This window comes from Ciconia boyciana, chromosome 8 (genome assembly GCF_034638445.1).
Source record: "Ciconia boyciana chromosome 8, ASM3463844v1, whole genome shotgun sequence".
In the NCBI taxonomy this organism is placed as follows: domain Eukaryota; kingdom Metazoa; phylum Chordata; class Aves; order Ciconiiformes; family Ciconiidae; genus Ciconia; species Ciconia boyciana.
This window is the reverse complement of record NC_132941.1, coordinates 8,077,179-8,091,960: the sequence shown is the minus strand read 5'-3', so window position 1 is coordinate 8,091,960 and position 14,782 is coordinate 8,077,179. Positions and strand designations below refer to the sequence as shown.

At 41.2% G+C, this 14,782-nt stretch overlaps 1 protein-coding gene across 13 annotated transcripts in view; it reads right to left on the bottom strand.

Annotated features, from left to right (window-relative positions):
- AKAP13 (A-kinase anchoring protein 13) overlaps positions 1–14,782 on the bottom strand; it is a 227,226-nt gene that overhangs the window by 48,822 nt on the left and 163,622 nt on the right. For 7 of the 13 annotated variants that reach the window (XM_072871546.1, XM_072871545.1, XM_072871548.1 and 4 more), the window contains 3 exons: positions 13,619–13,755; positions 6,691–7,037; positions 3,466–3,519 (listed from right to left, as the gene is read on the bottom strand). In XM_072871546.1, coding sequence (XP_072727647.1) covers positions 3,466–3,519; positions 6,691–7,037; positions 13,619–13,755 — 538 coding nt within the window. The remainder of the gene's footprint in view (positions 1–3,465; positions 3,520–6,690; positions 7,038–13,618; positions 13,756–14,782) is intronic. The other 6 variants (XM_072871547.1, XM_072871550.1, XM_072871558.1 and 3 more) reach the window with 3 other exon arrangements.

Genomic DNA, 14,782 nt, shown 5'->3' with positions numbered 1-14,782 from the left:
GAAAGGAAAAGGGCTGTGATTATTGGATTGTTACGGAACAGGGGAATGTTAAGAGTCTCACTCTTGCGTATCTTAAAAAAACCCCCAACAAACTCAGAAATAATGCAGTAGCTACTATGTATTTCTGGCTGCCAGAACACACCAGAGTGCCCCAAGTGACCGAGGTTACTACCGAATGGGTAGCAGGACAGCCCATGCTTCCCCCAAACCGATCCCATTGGCGAGTATACAACGTACTGGAGAAACTGCTCCTTGTGGGGAGAGAAGTTTTTGGGGAAAACAAGGCTGAAACACACCAAAACCAATTTTGCATAAGTAATCACACACAACTGTTGTGTTAGTAATGATTAGTATTTTTCTGGTACCTCTCATCCCCAAATCAGAAAAAGAATCTCTTACAGATATTTAATCGTTTAAGTCCCCTCCATACAAGTATTAATAACCTCAGGCTACACTTGGGAAAAATAAAAGAGAGTTACATTCTTAAATGCTGCACAGCAAATCAGTGAAAGAGGCTGGAAGAAAAAAACAGGCTTGTCTTACTATTAACTTGGGATTAAAACAAGAGTCCTTCAAATAGTACTTTGACCTGAAAACCTTTCAGCTCCCATACCCCAAGAGAGTCCCAAGTTGCAACATGAAAGACATTAAAAAATGCAAATACAGAATGCAAATATTGTGGTTATTTTAAATACTGCTTTTGTTATTTTTTCTCTGTCAGCTCATGGCCCAATTGCAGGTTTTGCAGACACAGAAAAATCAATCTTCTTGTCAGCTATGACATACAAAGGATCCCTAAATCCTGGAAAAGCTGTCCAGGAAACATACATTGTCTGAAGGGACTTTTGCATCAGCACAGATCTGCCAGAGCAGCACTACACAAGTCCTGCTCCCAGCCCCTGGCCTGTGATCCACGCAAGGAGAGGACACGGCCAGAGCATGCTTCGCTCCAGGCCAGAAGCCTATGAAAAGGGCAGAACAAGTCTAAGCATCCCTGGGCCAGGATTTGTGAGTGCCAGAACCCTCAGAGGGCACAGAGGAAGGTTTAAAGCCACTGACTGCATCATCTCATGCCAAGTCCTCGTATAGTTTCCACACACAGTACAAGACTGGAAACATTCAGAAAGGGTTTGATGGTTGGTGTTCAATGGTGGAGTTCAGATAATTGCTACCTGTTTTATTAAGGACGTTAACTAGGCGAGGATACACCTGAAGTACCTGTGCTTTGCACCCCAAAGCTCCAGGCGTCCTTCACCAGTAGCTCTCAGCACAGTACCATAAGCATTCTTCATGAAGACATACTTCCATAACATGCCAATATTTCCAAGTACTTCAACATCATCGTCCAACTAAACCAGAGGTAAGCATTGGTGAGGGATGGGGGGACTAAATACTTGCTTGAGATCATAAAAGAGCTAAGCCCTGGCCACAATAAACCCATCTCCATCACACATCTCGGTCTGCACCCTCAGGCTTGGGTTCAGCCTCCCAGCAGATCAGTAAAACCTGCCCGTCGGAAACTAGATGGAGGCTGAGAAAGTATCCCAAGGAAGGTATCATACATACTTCCCCCCTCTTTGCTTCCCCCAGCCATCTGCTTGTGGCCCCAAGACTACTGGGCTTGGTGGACCCTTGGAGCTATGCTTATGTTGACTTGTTTGCAAAAGTCAGTAATTCTTGTGCGGTCACTTTTCAATTGAAGGAGAGAGGATTTTCGTCATTAAAGAAATGGTGCAACATTTACACTAGATAGTGCACTTTAAAAAGATGCCTCCATTCCTGACCATTGCCATGTTATAGTGAGAATCCCAAATGCTAAAACTGCAGGGAAGGGAAGCAGAGGGAGGGAAGGAGGGGAGCCATGCATATATGTACGAGGAAGCCTGGAAGTAATGGAAGCTCTCAGAGAAGGAAAAAGCCTTTTGGCAAGGGCTGTGGAAAGCAGTCTTACAGAATTACAATCCTGCTGGGGGGCCACCCACAATCTGTTAGCAACACCATAAAAACCAAACAAGATCAACGTAGAGCATGCAAAACCCCTTTACAGAAGACGACTTGGGGAGGGGGGATGAGCTATTATATACATCAGCCTTGTGGGAGACCATAAACTGTTGGAATTAGTTTCAGGCTGTTGCTCTGCAACTGGGGTTAGAGAGGATGATATCAAAATGGTTGGGAGGCCAGGGAAAAAAAAAAAAAGAGAATGTTTATGAAAGAATTACCACACATTTCAGATATGACTAGGTATTTTAGGTTGCCTGTTTGAGACATTTTCTTGTTCTACGTGTAAGCTCAGTGTTTCAGGATATTATGACTCTAAATACTCACACAGCTCCTACAGAGAAGCCTTGACAGACAACCGGTAAAAAGATGGTCATTTGCATGAGCTGAGAAGATGAGCATTGCACTTCTTCCTCCAGAGCACAGAGTGATGCAAATAAAGTGGCTTCGTAGAAGTAAAAAAGCGTGTTCTTTCTTGTGCCTTTTTTTTTTTAAGTTCTTTTTTAAGAGCCCTCTCCTGAACTGTACAGCACTGCTCATATGGCTTCATTTATGCTGATGCATGGTAAGGCATAGTGACTTTTTTTGGTAATAACATCATGACAACATTTTTTTCCATACGTGGAAATATGGTAGTTTGTTTACACACACACATGTAACCCCATCCATTTCAAGGGAAACAAAATCCTAAATTAACCTGCCATAGGAGGAGAGGTAGCAGGCTGTGGGAGATGAGAAGAGGTTGAACCACTGAAGGAGAGAGGTTAAACTTCTCTTTTTTTTTTAAGCCTAAAAACATACAAGTGTGGACAGTCCACATGTCTGCTGTGTCAAAAATTAAGTGTCCTAATTTATATGTTAATAGCGAAAAGGTTACGTGAGTGAAAATGCATATCTGCATGATGGATGAGGAACTGAAAGTTTGCCATACAGAAGAAAAAAAAAAAACACATGGAAGTAAAGAAAAAAATACTTATTTTCTACTTTTTAGGATGATGATTTTAGAAAAACAGCAAAAGAGCAAAATTAAAGCCATTTAATTCAACCAGCTGCAGATCCGCAGAGTATTCTCCAACTCTGAGATCATTTCTGATGCATCCCCTCCCCAGGTGCCCCTCCTGCAAGTCTTGGCAGGAGTCTCTTTAAATCCAAGTTACGCACATGCTTGCAGGTAAACAATTATTTTAATACAACTCCAAATCTTACACATGGCAAAGGCCAACAAAACGATATCTGAGATTTCTCCAAGTTCTTAACATATTGTCCTGGAGAAAACGGCTTGAGCATATGCTCTGTGGGTCAGAAAAATGGCCCTGGGTCAGACTGGAGAGGGAAAGCAGCCAAGCAGGATGCACAGCTCTAACGCCAACGCTTTGAGAGGTACTACAGGTTTACTAACATGACAGTATGGAGTTAGTAGACATTCAAATGCAAAACAGTTAGTCACATTAGTTGGCTTTGTACCTTCTCCTATGAATGGGAGGCTTCTTTATACCATCCCCCAGAACTCGCATTGAACTGAAAATGAATCATGGAGAGTGGTCAGCAGCTTGAACGGAAAAAAATGAACAAATGGCAGCTAAAGGAATAATATCCCCACAAATGAACAACAGAGGGAATAGACGTACAGAGAAAACACAAAATTAAGTAAAAAACACAAAAGGAAGTAATGAGTCCCTTTTCCTCCTCTCCCTTTTACAAATAAATCTGGTTTTGGTTGGTTGGGTTTTGTTGTGTTTTTTTTTTTTTTCAGAAATAAGTTTTCACAGGTATTGACCACATTGCAACTTAGCTGCTGCCAAAGCCAGGTCAGTTTAAAGTTTAGATAAGGACAAACTATTTGACAGAAGCAGTTAGCAACCGTGATCAACACCAGCTCCAGTTTTGCAGTGCTTAATCCATCAGTGCCGGCCTTTCTTTCCTCAGAACCGAACGTTAAAAACACTGCATCATTGTTGAAAGACAGGCATTTCAAATCCACTATGAATGTCAGGAATTAACTGAAGGATGAACATCCTTTTGTGGCAGCCTTGTTAGTTTTCTTTGTATTTTTAATAGCAAAATGTAGACACGAGGATTATCTGTGAAATGTATTGAGGAGAGAGGGGAAGCGGGGGGGAACTGTGCATGTTTTCACATTTTATTTAAGACGATTACATTTTTTCTGATCTTTCCTGTGAACAAACTTCTATGCTCTTCCCTCTTACAAACAGAAAACATGTAACACTGGAAAAGACCAAATCCTACAAAAGACTGATTTTTTTCCATAGGCTCTTTGGGTCCTGTCTCAGCAGCTCTATTTAAGCTTGACTTAGCTACCTTTGCCATCAGTGGAAAGACTATTTTTGGTGTGGACGAGGGCTGGACCAGGCTGTGAGCCCTTTGCTGGGACGGGAGGCACCTCTTACAGCTCGGCTGATGGTGCAGCCTGCCACCCCATTTCTCTTCCCAGCTGCGCAGCCCACTTCTAATTCTTGGGTTGGTTTTGGTGGCAGTTACACTTTATTTGGTTCATTTTCTGCTCATTTAGTGAGTGCAACCTGCTCACCTATGGAGCAAAGAAGTGATGTGGATGCCCAGAGGAGGAGAGGGAGCACGGACAAGGGGTGGCAGGCGGTGGGAGCAGCACAGGTCTTGCCCATCAGCAGGACAAACCTTAGCTAAGGCTTATGCTCCGTGTTACTTCACTTCAAAGGTTTGCAAAAGTCAAGTTACAATAAGGGCTTTTCCCTTTTAAATGGAAACTATCTACTGCATGTGAAATAAATGAATAAGCAAACACCCTGAATTTAACTGATTTGTATGGAAGTCACTTGTTTGGGCTTCACTTCCTCAGTATTTGTTGTTGCTCACTAAGCAACCAGAATCTCAACATCACAACAGCCACGTATGAAAAGAACAAAGAAAAAAAACCCAACCAAATAATTCAAATTCCTTTGTAACGAAACTTAAAAACAAATAGGAATCAAATCAGCAGCAGAGACCCACTCAGCTTTTCTTTTTTAATTAACGTATGTGACAGCTATCCTTAGGTAGTGGCAGATGTATCTAAGTACATATGAGAATAATTACGGTCCCTTTAACTCAAATTTTCTTAGATTTACAATGAATGTATCTTCCTATATCAGAAACAGCCTCCAAAGTCTGACGCAGGAGAATTTAACCCCATCTGTTAAGTGTTAGCAGTAATTGTCAGCTATGCAGTTTATTACCCTCAGAAATCCTTACATAAGAGGTCCTACACTTAAAAATAAATCTCTCCAAATGAGTTTATGAGCTTATGGACTCATTCTGTCATAAACCTGCATGTATACCTTATGCTGACTCTTTTGTAGCTTTAAAAAATAGGTATTACTTAATTTATTTAAATACTACCTGGGGACCAGGAATGAAGCCAAAAAAAGGTAGCAGTAGTAAACAACAACAACAATAATAACCATAAATCTTTCACCCTACGTTACTTAGAGGCTCCTGAATGTTTTTCAACATTGGCTTTAAAATCTGAAGGGTCTATGATATTCCTTTAGTGATACCCACAGCTTCCAATGTGTAAAGGATGCGTACATTTCTGATGGGAGGCTGCTGCCTCTCACTGGATTATCCATACGGGTCAGCAACAATTTACCAGCAACCCATTGTGAGTGGCCAGTTTTAATTTAATGGCATCACCAAAAGCAACAGCTCCATTTAACTTAAAAGCAGACCCGTGGCCATAAAGATGGCAGCAGGGAGCCTGGAGAGCAGCACTGCGCTGCACGCCTGGGCTTGCAGCCTCTGTAAGCCGCAAGTCTACACCGGAGGGACGGGAGGATATGGCACCCTGGCGCTGCTAAAACAATTGGCCACTCCTGCTCTGGAAGCATTAAATGCATTAAAAACACTGGCCAAACTTCCACTGCTTTCAGAACATGCAGGGTTTGACCCCAAGTGTCCAGCAGCCCAGATGCTGAACAGTGCAGAGCATGGTGGGGAACCTTACACCTACTGCTTTATTGGGGTGCATCTTCCTTTATCTTTTTCCCCACTCAGATGGGGGCCTGAGCACCTTTTTTTCCCACAGTCCCTTGGCACCAGCATTTACACACTCACATGGCTGTTGTACCTCTCTCTCGTACCTTCTGAAAGAACAAAAGGACAAACTTCCCTTTTGAATCTTCCGGGGCACCACCGGGGACATCAGTGGTGAGTCAGATGGGACTTACTGTCCACGGGAGACTGAGGTGGAACCAATTCCGTGAAACAGGGACTATCCATCTCACAACTATGCCAAATTAGGAGCTTCCACACCTTTTTTTAAAACTCTGATGCCTGTGCTATCTCTTAATACAGTCAGGGCAATAATGGTCATGTTTATTTTGTGAGAGATTTAACACTCCAGTAATTCCTTTAACAAAGCTCTTCATATAGAAAGGTGCAGTGACAGTTCAAATGAAAGACCTGTCCCAAGGTATTTCCATTCGCTCTGGAAAGCTCAAGTGTACTGTAGGTATTAAGTACTTTAATCCTGAAAGTTAATTTTAAAAAAACAAACAAACATATGTTCGTTAGGACACTGTCTTGACCCCATTGAGTGAAAAAGAAATAATCAGAAGTGACAGCCTCAGTTCTCTGTTTTATCATGCCAAGCCCAAGGCTTAGATAAATATGCATGAGTGGGAGCAAAGTAAATCAAAGCAGCTCTTCACTCACCTCCTCTGATTTATTTCTGCTTCGTTGGTGGCGTTCTTCCCTGGCCCCCAACTGTGTCGACGGAAAGGTGACAGTGGCCGCATGGAGTTTCGTAAGACGGAGGAATGAGTGGGCACATCCGTGATACTGTCCAGCTCCTCTTCCTTCTCTCCTCCCTCTGCGGCCACCATGCTGGTGCAGCTGCCATCCAGGCTGTGCCTGTCCTTGGGCTGGACGAAGTTCACCATCGGCGGGAAGGGAAGAGACGTGTCGCTGCCCAGGGATGAGTTCCTCTCCAGGGACATGGTGTCATCTGCAGAGGAACTGGAGCTGGTGACATCACATGCAGACTGCTCCTCTTCAGGCTGCTGTGGATAAGAAAAATTTAAAATATATTGAAGTAGAATCATAGACTGGTTTGGGTTGGAAGGGACCTTTAAAGATCATCTAGTCCAACCCCCCTGCCATGGGCAGGGACATGGTTCACTAGATCAGGTTGCTCAAAGCCCCATCCAACCTGACCTTGAACACTTCCAATGAAGTGAATACATTTAACATTTTAAATAAATGCAAATATTTTATATTTCACTTGAGCTGAGAGATTTCCTACTTGATAGCACAAGGCAAATTAACCATCACAGAAGTGAGACTTTTTGCTCTGGTTTCAAAAGAGGCTGAAATGCTCTCTACAGAGCAATCTCTTCTACCCCACAAGTCCCTGGTTGCCATAACCCTGGGCTCCCAGCTCGGGTCCTCTGCCTGCCTTCCTCTCTCCAATTCCACATTTCACTCTGCACAGCAAATCCCGCTCCTCTCACCATTTCTGGCTGAACCTGTTATCGGTCAAGGTGCCATAAAACTGCCAAAGGTTTACCAGGTGTTAATGACGGAGAGTGATTAATGGGGAACAGGGTCATCCTGCCTCCTGATGACAAACTCCAGCCTCTCCTGTGGGACTTGGGATGGGTTTGTAGCTCTTGGTCACGACAGCTCAAGGGCAACATACTGTTCCACTGCATCACGCAGCACAAAAGGGACAATTATTCAGTAGTAGAAAACAGAAAAAATAAAAGCTTAAATCCCAGTCCCCCACTACTTTCCATTAAGCAGAAAGTTAATGCCAGGATTTGCAGCATTTTTCAAATCCAACTGTAATTGAAAAATATCATTCCACAGGATCAGCCACCCTGTATTACAGGTCTCGAGTCATACTGCAATTTTTTGGTTTAGTTTGCTCCAAAAGCAGTAAGTGGAAGCCAAACTGGTTCTCTTTGGCCAAAGGCCACATGCTGACCATACAGCCTGGGAAGAGCCTGTGCGTATTCTGCGTTCCCCGTGGCTAGCATAAAAAAACACAAGCATCCCTCTGACATCACCTTCAGTCTGAAATGGTGTTTGCCCCGAGGGACTGACGTGGGAAGTTTCAATTTATTCTCCTGCAGAGCCCTGCACTGTATCATTTAAAATAATAATAGGCAGAATGATCTGTCAGATCACATATAATAGACTATTCAGCAAAGCCACAGCAGTTAATTGTCTTCAAATAGCAGGCTCGGTGGGTCACAGCAGAAGCTGAGCGCTCAAAGAGCTGCAGGCTGTCAGCTCTCATTTGGCAGAAGATAACGGGCTACAAAATCCCATTCTCAGATGGGCATCAAAACCCACGCGGGACAGGGTGAATGGGAGCGGTGCTGCCCCTCGGCAGTCCGCACCTCGGATCCCACCGCCCTGACTTTGTCCAAGCCAAGCAGTGTTAAATGATCCAGACACACTTTTCTGTGCTTTTTTTTGATGGGCACACATTATAAGCTAAAAGCTTCTTGTTAAACTGAATAAACTGAGATGTTCAAAAAGTATTCTAATCAAGTATTTCACTATTTAGAGGGAAGCCCTGTTTAAAGTTTGGCTATTTTTTATTCTTATTTCAGTTTAACAGGCACACAATAATGTTCCTAAGGTGGTTTATATAAATGCTGTCACACTATTTCCCCTCTCCCATCCATCAAAGAAAAAAGAGGAAAAAAAGACAGTATCCACAGCACAACACTAAAGTACAATATACCTTTTAAACACAAAATTTTAAAAAACACACTAAAAATATATCCCTCCAAAAGCATTCATTTCATGGTAAGGAATGTCAAACATTAATGGGGAATTTGTGTAAATACTTTAGTAGTAAACTTATACTGTAATGTAAAGTATTGGATTTGACACACATTTAAATAGGAAGTACAGGTTAAAACAAGAGAGAACTTAAATGGATGCCCTGTAAAGTTTTTGATGACGTTTGGCGTTATTCAAGATAATCTGATATTTGTGTGAATCATGACGAGAGTTTACTGAATTGCTTAAATCCAGACAAATTAAGTAGTCATTATGTGGATAATACTCCTTCAGTAGAGGAAACAGTCTGCTTCGCTTTTCTGAGACTGTTAGACATTACTGGAAAATACTGTTAGACATTAGGGCAGCACAGCCGGAGGAGAGAGGACCCGCCAGCTGTACAGTGGAAGGATAGGACAGTTTGGCAGCATTAAATTTGGATGCAAATCTAGCAACAATAGTGCAGAACATCAAATTATATAGGGAGGAATTAGAGTAAAAGGAGGAATTTTTATTTCCCAGATGAGAATAGTGCTCCGGTTTAAAATGTAGAACAAAACCCACTTCCCTAGCAGGGAAGATTCAGGGTTTCTATTGTAAAGTGCAGTTCAAAGAGATACTTGAAAAATGTGAAATGTATTTGGTCCATTTTAATTTTTACCTTGCGCATCAGACTGACTACCGAACACAATAAACGATTCCCTTGAACTTGTAGCCCATGCTTATTCCTCTAAAAATACTCTGTCTTCATTTAAATGACTTTTCTTTTTTTTTAAACAAAGCAAAACAGTTAATATGAAAGACCAGGACTCTGTCTGCAAAATGCCAAGTGTGGCTGACACATCTAAGAAACATCTATATTGTAGCCATCTCTGCAAAAAATTAGCTATCTGGCTAAGTGCCAGTAAATATGCATTGCTCTTTAATCCTATTTGAGTAAGAAAATACCCTGTTTGCAGAATAGAAATGGTTCTCTAATGTGTTCTTTTCCTACAGGAAAAATGAAACATTAAAGAAATACTCATTTTCTTCAAGTTAGGCTTGCTGCATTGCACCTCAATGAATTCAACCCTTAACTGTGACTGTAAAAATCACGGCTGAAAAGAGCCTTTACAGACATGCGCTAATGGGCATTTTCTTTGCTCTCAGAAACAGTACTTGGTGAGAAGCTAGTAATAAAAAATGAGATAAGGCATAAAAAGTGAGTTTTCTGAGAAAGAACGTATGTACTTCATGAACAGGGATAAGAGAAATCACTAGGATGGTGGGGGTATAAGATAACTTCTTCAACTAAATCCCTCCATCTGTAGGAGGTCTTGATAAGTGGAATTAAAATGTCCTTTCAATCATTTTCGTAATGACAACAGGCAAAGTGCTGAGACACAAACTTATTCTGTCCCCTGATCTTCCATGTGACAAAGACATTAAAGGTGTTACAGTATTTAAAAAAAAAAGACGAAAAAAATTAAACCCTGGCATCCTGAAGTTTCTTTGGCATACCATTACACTAAAGGAGTCAACATCTTTGGTTGGCTTGATATATAATCTAGCAGAGTCATTTTTTATTGGATTTGCCTATGGCTCCAAGCTCCCTAAAATTAACCTCAATAGTGGCCTCCTATTAATTATTTATCATAATTTTTATGATTTGGAGTGGAGGAGTCTTCCCCTGGTGAAAGGTTCTATCTTCAAACTTTTATTCCTTTGGGTTTGGTTTTTTTTTTGCATGGTTGTTGGGGTTTTTGTGTGTGTGTTTTTTTTAAGAGAAACAAAAATTCTGAAAAAATAAATGCAAAATATTTATGTATTTGTGTATTTCTTTGAGCAAATCAAAACAAAGGCATAAATTAAACAAAATCCAAGGGGCTGGGTTGCGACCCCTTCCTTTGACAATGACCTGTGGGTTCCTGACTTCCCCAGGGCCTCTTGTCTGAATCATTTCCCAAGAGGCACATTAAAAAACTTCCCACTAATGCTGAATTTCAGTGGCAGGTTAAAAGTTAAGATGAGCAAAGCGTATGGACTACGCCCCAGGACGTTGCCAGATGATTGTGAGAAATGACCTTATGCAGCATTAATCATTCAAGAAGGAGGGTGTTGCAAAGCCTGCCCAGATGGCTGTCTGAGACAGAGAAGGAAAAGCAGGATGACGAGGACATGGGAATAAAGTGCTGACGCAAAAAAAAAAAAAAAAAAAAAAAAAAATTTTGCTGAGGCCTTAGACCTCACATTGGAAGCGATTTCTGGATTTCAGCGACAGCCTCTAAAGTCTGAAAAAACAAGTCAGGTTTTAGTGCTAAAGCTCTCTGAACCCGGCAGCTCATGTTACGCAGCTCAGCAGCAGCTCAGCACGTGTCCTTCAGAGAGAAAAAAACAAAAAGGGGGGAAGAAAAAAAAAAAAAGAGACAAGCACAGGAGACAGCAATGAGAGCGTGCACAGAACAGGGACAGTTTAAGGTACCTGCAGATTTTGTGACCCCACAGCCCCCAATTCTTCGTGGTCCTGGGACAGAACCAGGGCTTAAAATCTATGATTTTCAAGTCATGTCTACGGAAGCAGCCCAAAGACCCTGGGCAGACAATGGCTTGTTCTTCCTAAATTTTTTTTTAATGTATTAAGCAGTTAACAGAGGAGGAGTTATTTATACAATAAAAAATAACTCTAATAGACGAAAGTCCAACTCTTGCTCCACACAAAGGGGAAACAAGAACGGGACTAGTAATAACAATAATCATCATGACACTGAAAGGTTTGTGATCCTTTCTTTGTTTATAAATGTGTTCTCTCTCTTCCCAATTTGATATGGAAATTATACTATTTAATAGGCTTATAACTAACCAACTACAACCAAGACATGCATCTTATAATATTTTTCAAAAGAAAGATTACATCCAGCACTTATTTTAGTGGCTATTAAAAATATTTATAACTCGCATTTCTACCAGCTGGGCTTAGTAGTCTAAAAAAAAAAAAGGATTGAATTGAGGAACATGCTCACAGCACTCAACTAGTGTCTCTGGTCCTTCTAAAAATAATTTTAACTGTAGGAAAGGTACTCAGATAAATTCTGAGAAAGGAGACAAGGAATCGAGTTAGTCAGCAAAGCAGAGATAAAAAAGCGACTGAGGTTGAGATTAGCTTTGAATAACTTCCTAAACTCAACTCAGAAACCTTTTGCACCCATTTGTAGGTGAAGTCTGCAATCCACCGCATAATGAGAACAATGCAAAGGCTGCCAAATAAAGAAAATAATTTCTTCCCTCTGCCTGCTCTCCACCGGCAATTGAAGATCTGCTTTCTCCACCACCTCCTCTTTCTCCCTGCAGCATCCCTACTACATTGCACTACCTATTCTTTTTAAGTTTTAATTTTCCTTTCTTGTATCTGGAGAAGGAAACTTTCCACGTAAGAAAGGGAGAAAGCTAAAATTCTGTACAATATAAAAATTTACTGTGTTCCCACAGCACTCTTCTCCCACACATCCCCATACAAGCATTAAATGAGGCTCAAATGGCAGTCGGCTGTCGTAATTCGCGCCACTCTACACGAGAAAATTGAAGACAGTCTTCTGCTCTGCCAAACAGCCGTATATTCTCACAATCCAGGGTCCTGCATCACTTTGAGAGTAAGATGGGAAAGGGTGAGGCTGGTGAGCTCTGTGCCCTACCACATGCATTAAGGATGACTTTACTGTTCATTTATAGCACATGAGATCACTTAGCCTGGGCTGTGGTGTTTCCCGTCCCACTGGAAAATATTCACCATCATCTGATTTGATTTAAAGCAAACAGAATTTTGTTTCATTAAATACATTTCTCTGAAAGCAAGTGTGAAACCTATTCCGAAAGTTTAGTTTTTCAGAGCAGGAACCATGCCTGCTCAAACAGGTAAGCTGGAGCTGAACCTAAGCTGGCGATTTCATGATGGCTGCTCTAAGGAAGGTTCACATCCTCTTTGATTTTGCATCACTCTATTCCTTCTGGGTACTTTTTCATCCTCTACCTATGGCAATGAGAATATGAACTACCAGCAAGTCAATTCTTAAAAAGCAAAACCTAATCACCCTCTGAATAAATTCAGGCTGCTCTGATGAAGACGGCAGAAGACTGATGCTGAAGTGAGGCATCCTCTGCTCAGGAGGCTACTCTGTATCTCAGGTCTCACCCATTCCTCCTTCCCCTTCTCAGCCGTGAGCAACATGAAGGGCACAGGGATGACTAAGGTTAGCAATGACCTCTGTTGTTGATTTTAAGCAAACCTGAAAAGATTTTCCTTCTACTTGCGTGCAAAAAGGCATTAGAGGTATGTCGCCTAGGCAACAAAACTATTCGTTGGAATTGGCCTTAAGTATTTAGAGCGAGTGTTTCCTTCCTATCCAGGGAGTCACACTGAATTTACAGAAAAACTTTGGTTCTTCTGAGAATTACAGTACATGATTCTGAAGGTGTCAGCGCAGAGGTCATCGTTCGCTGGAGAAAAGCTCTTTGTTACAGGAGTTAAAGATGGCTTTCATACCATTTGTGCAATCCCTAATGATCTTGCAAGAAAATCCACCTTTTCAACTGTTCCTCTAGTGCCTGATTTACTTTTGGACAGTTAAAATTACTTTCACCTTTTTAACATTGGGGGCTGCATGGTTTTTGGAATTCTGCTGCAAGTAAATACATCCCTCATGTTGCTGCATCCGAAGAGAGGACCAGATCCTTCCCATTTATTCTGTTCCAGGATAATCGCTTCCAGGTTTCTAACTCACCAGTGAAACCACGATGAACTGTGTTTGCAGTATGGATTTATCAAATCAGGCCTCGGAGCTTTTTTAACCATATCCCAACCAAGTTTTCCTACCTTTCCAAAGACAAGGTCTTCCATCCCATCACCAGGCAAGGGGAAGAGGTCAGACTCGCTCCCGGACTCTCTTTTAAGGACACCCTGTGACGAGGCACAGACGCTATTCAGCCCATCCTCCAAGAAATTCTCACATTCTATGGGACCAAAGCAGAAAGAGTTACGATCTGATGCTTTCTGTAGCATCCATACATCCAACTCACACATGCTGGGTGGATTCAAGGATTTAAAAACAACAGTAAACACAGCTTTATAAATTGTGTTCACCTCCCAGAACCGTGCCTGCAAATTTTCAAATAATTTCTTCCAGAGTTTAAAACTCCTTTTTAATGCGTCATCAAAGTACATGGTGCAAAACAGAAATTCTGCATTAAACAGCCATATAAGCTTGCAGCTTGAGGTGCTGATAAATATGTTATATATCAGGTACCCCACACTGAGCATAACAGGATGTTTCCCATCAATTGCAGCAACTGCAAAATTAGATTCATATTCAATAAATGTAGAAATATAACTTGACAATATTTGCTTTCTTTCACAATTAAAAACAATCAATTCTCTCTAAATGCCAGTATACAAGGAGTGAAATAATTTTCCCCTCTCTAAACTGGCATTTAGATTGCCAGTTTAGAGAGGGGAAGATTATTTCACTCCTTTCATACTTCTCGCTGAAAAAAAGACTAGTATGACTTCTATGACAAGCTTTACTTTTTTAAGATTCAAAAATTAAGTGTCTTTTTAAATTCTAAAGCTTTCATAACTCCTGACATTGATATATAAGCATATTGCATCTCTTTTTTCCAAAATGCTTCCAGCTGTTTGTATTGGGGTGATGAGCAACACAAGTATAGAAGATATTGAGCCACTGAGAAAGCCCTTCCTTTCCAAAAACCTTAACAGACATGTATTTGCATCAATAATGCCTGTATATGATTTCATTTGTTCAGCCTTCAGGCAAAAGTATTAATGACAATTTTGGCAATAACTGAACATTCTTTTCTCCCAGCTCAAAATATTTTCTGATTATTAGTATTTTCTACAAAAAGAAAGGTGTTATTTTGCAACCTGCTCCGACTAAACAGATCCAAAACATGCTTAGCTCCCTGGAGAGGAGCCAGGGCAATAAAATATTGGTTCACTCTTAAATTACACCTGACTAACTCC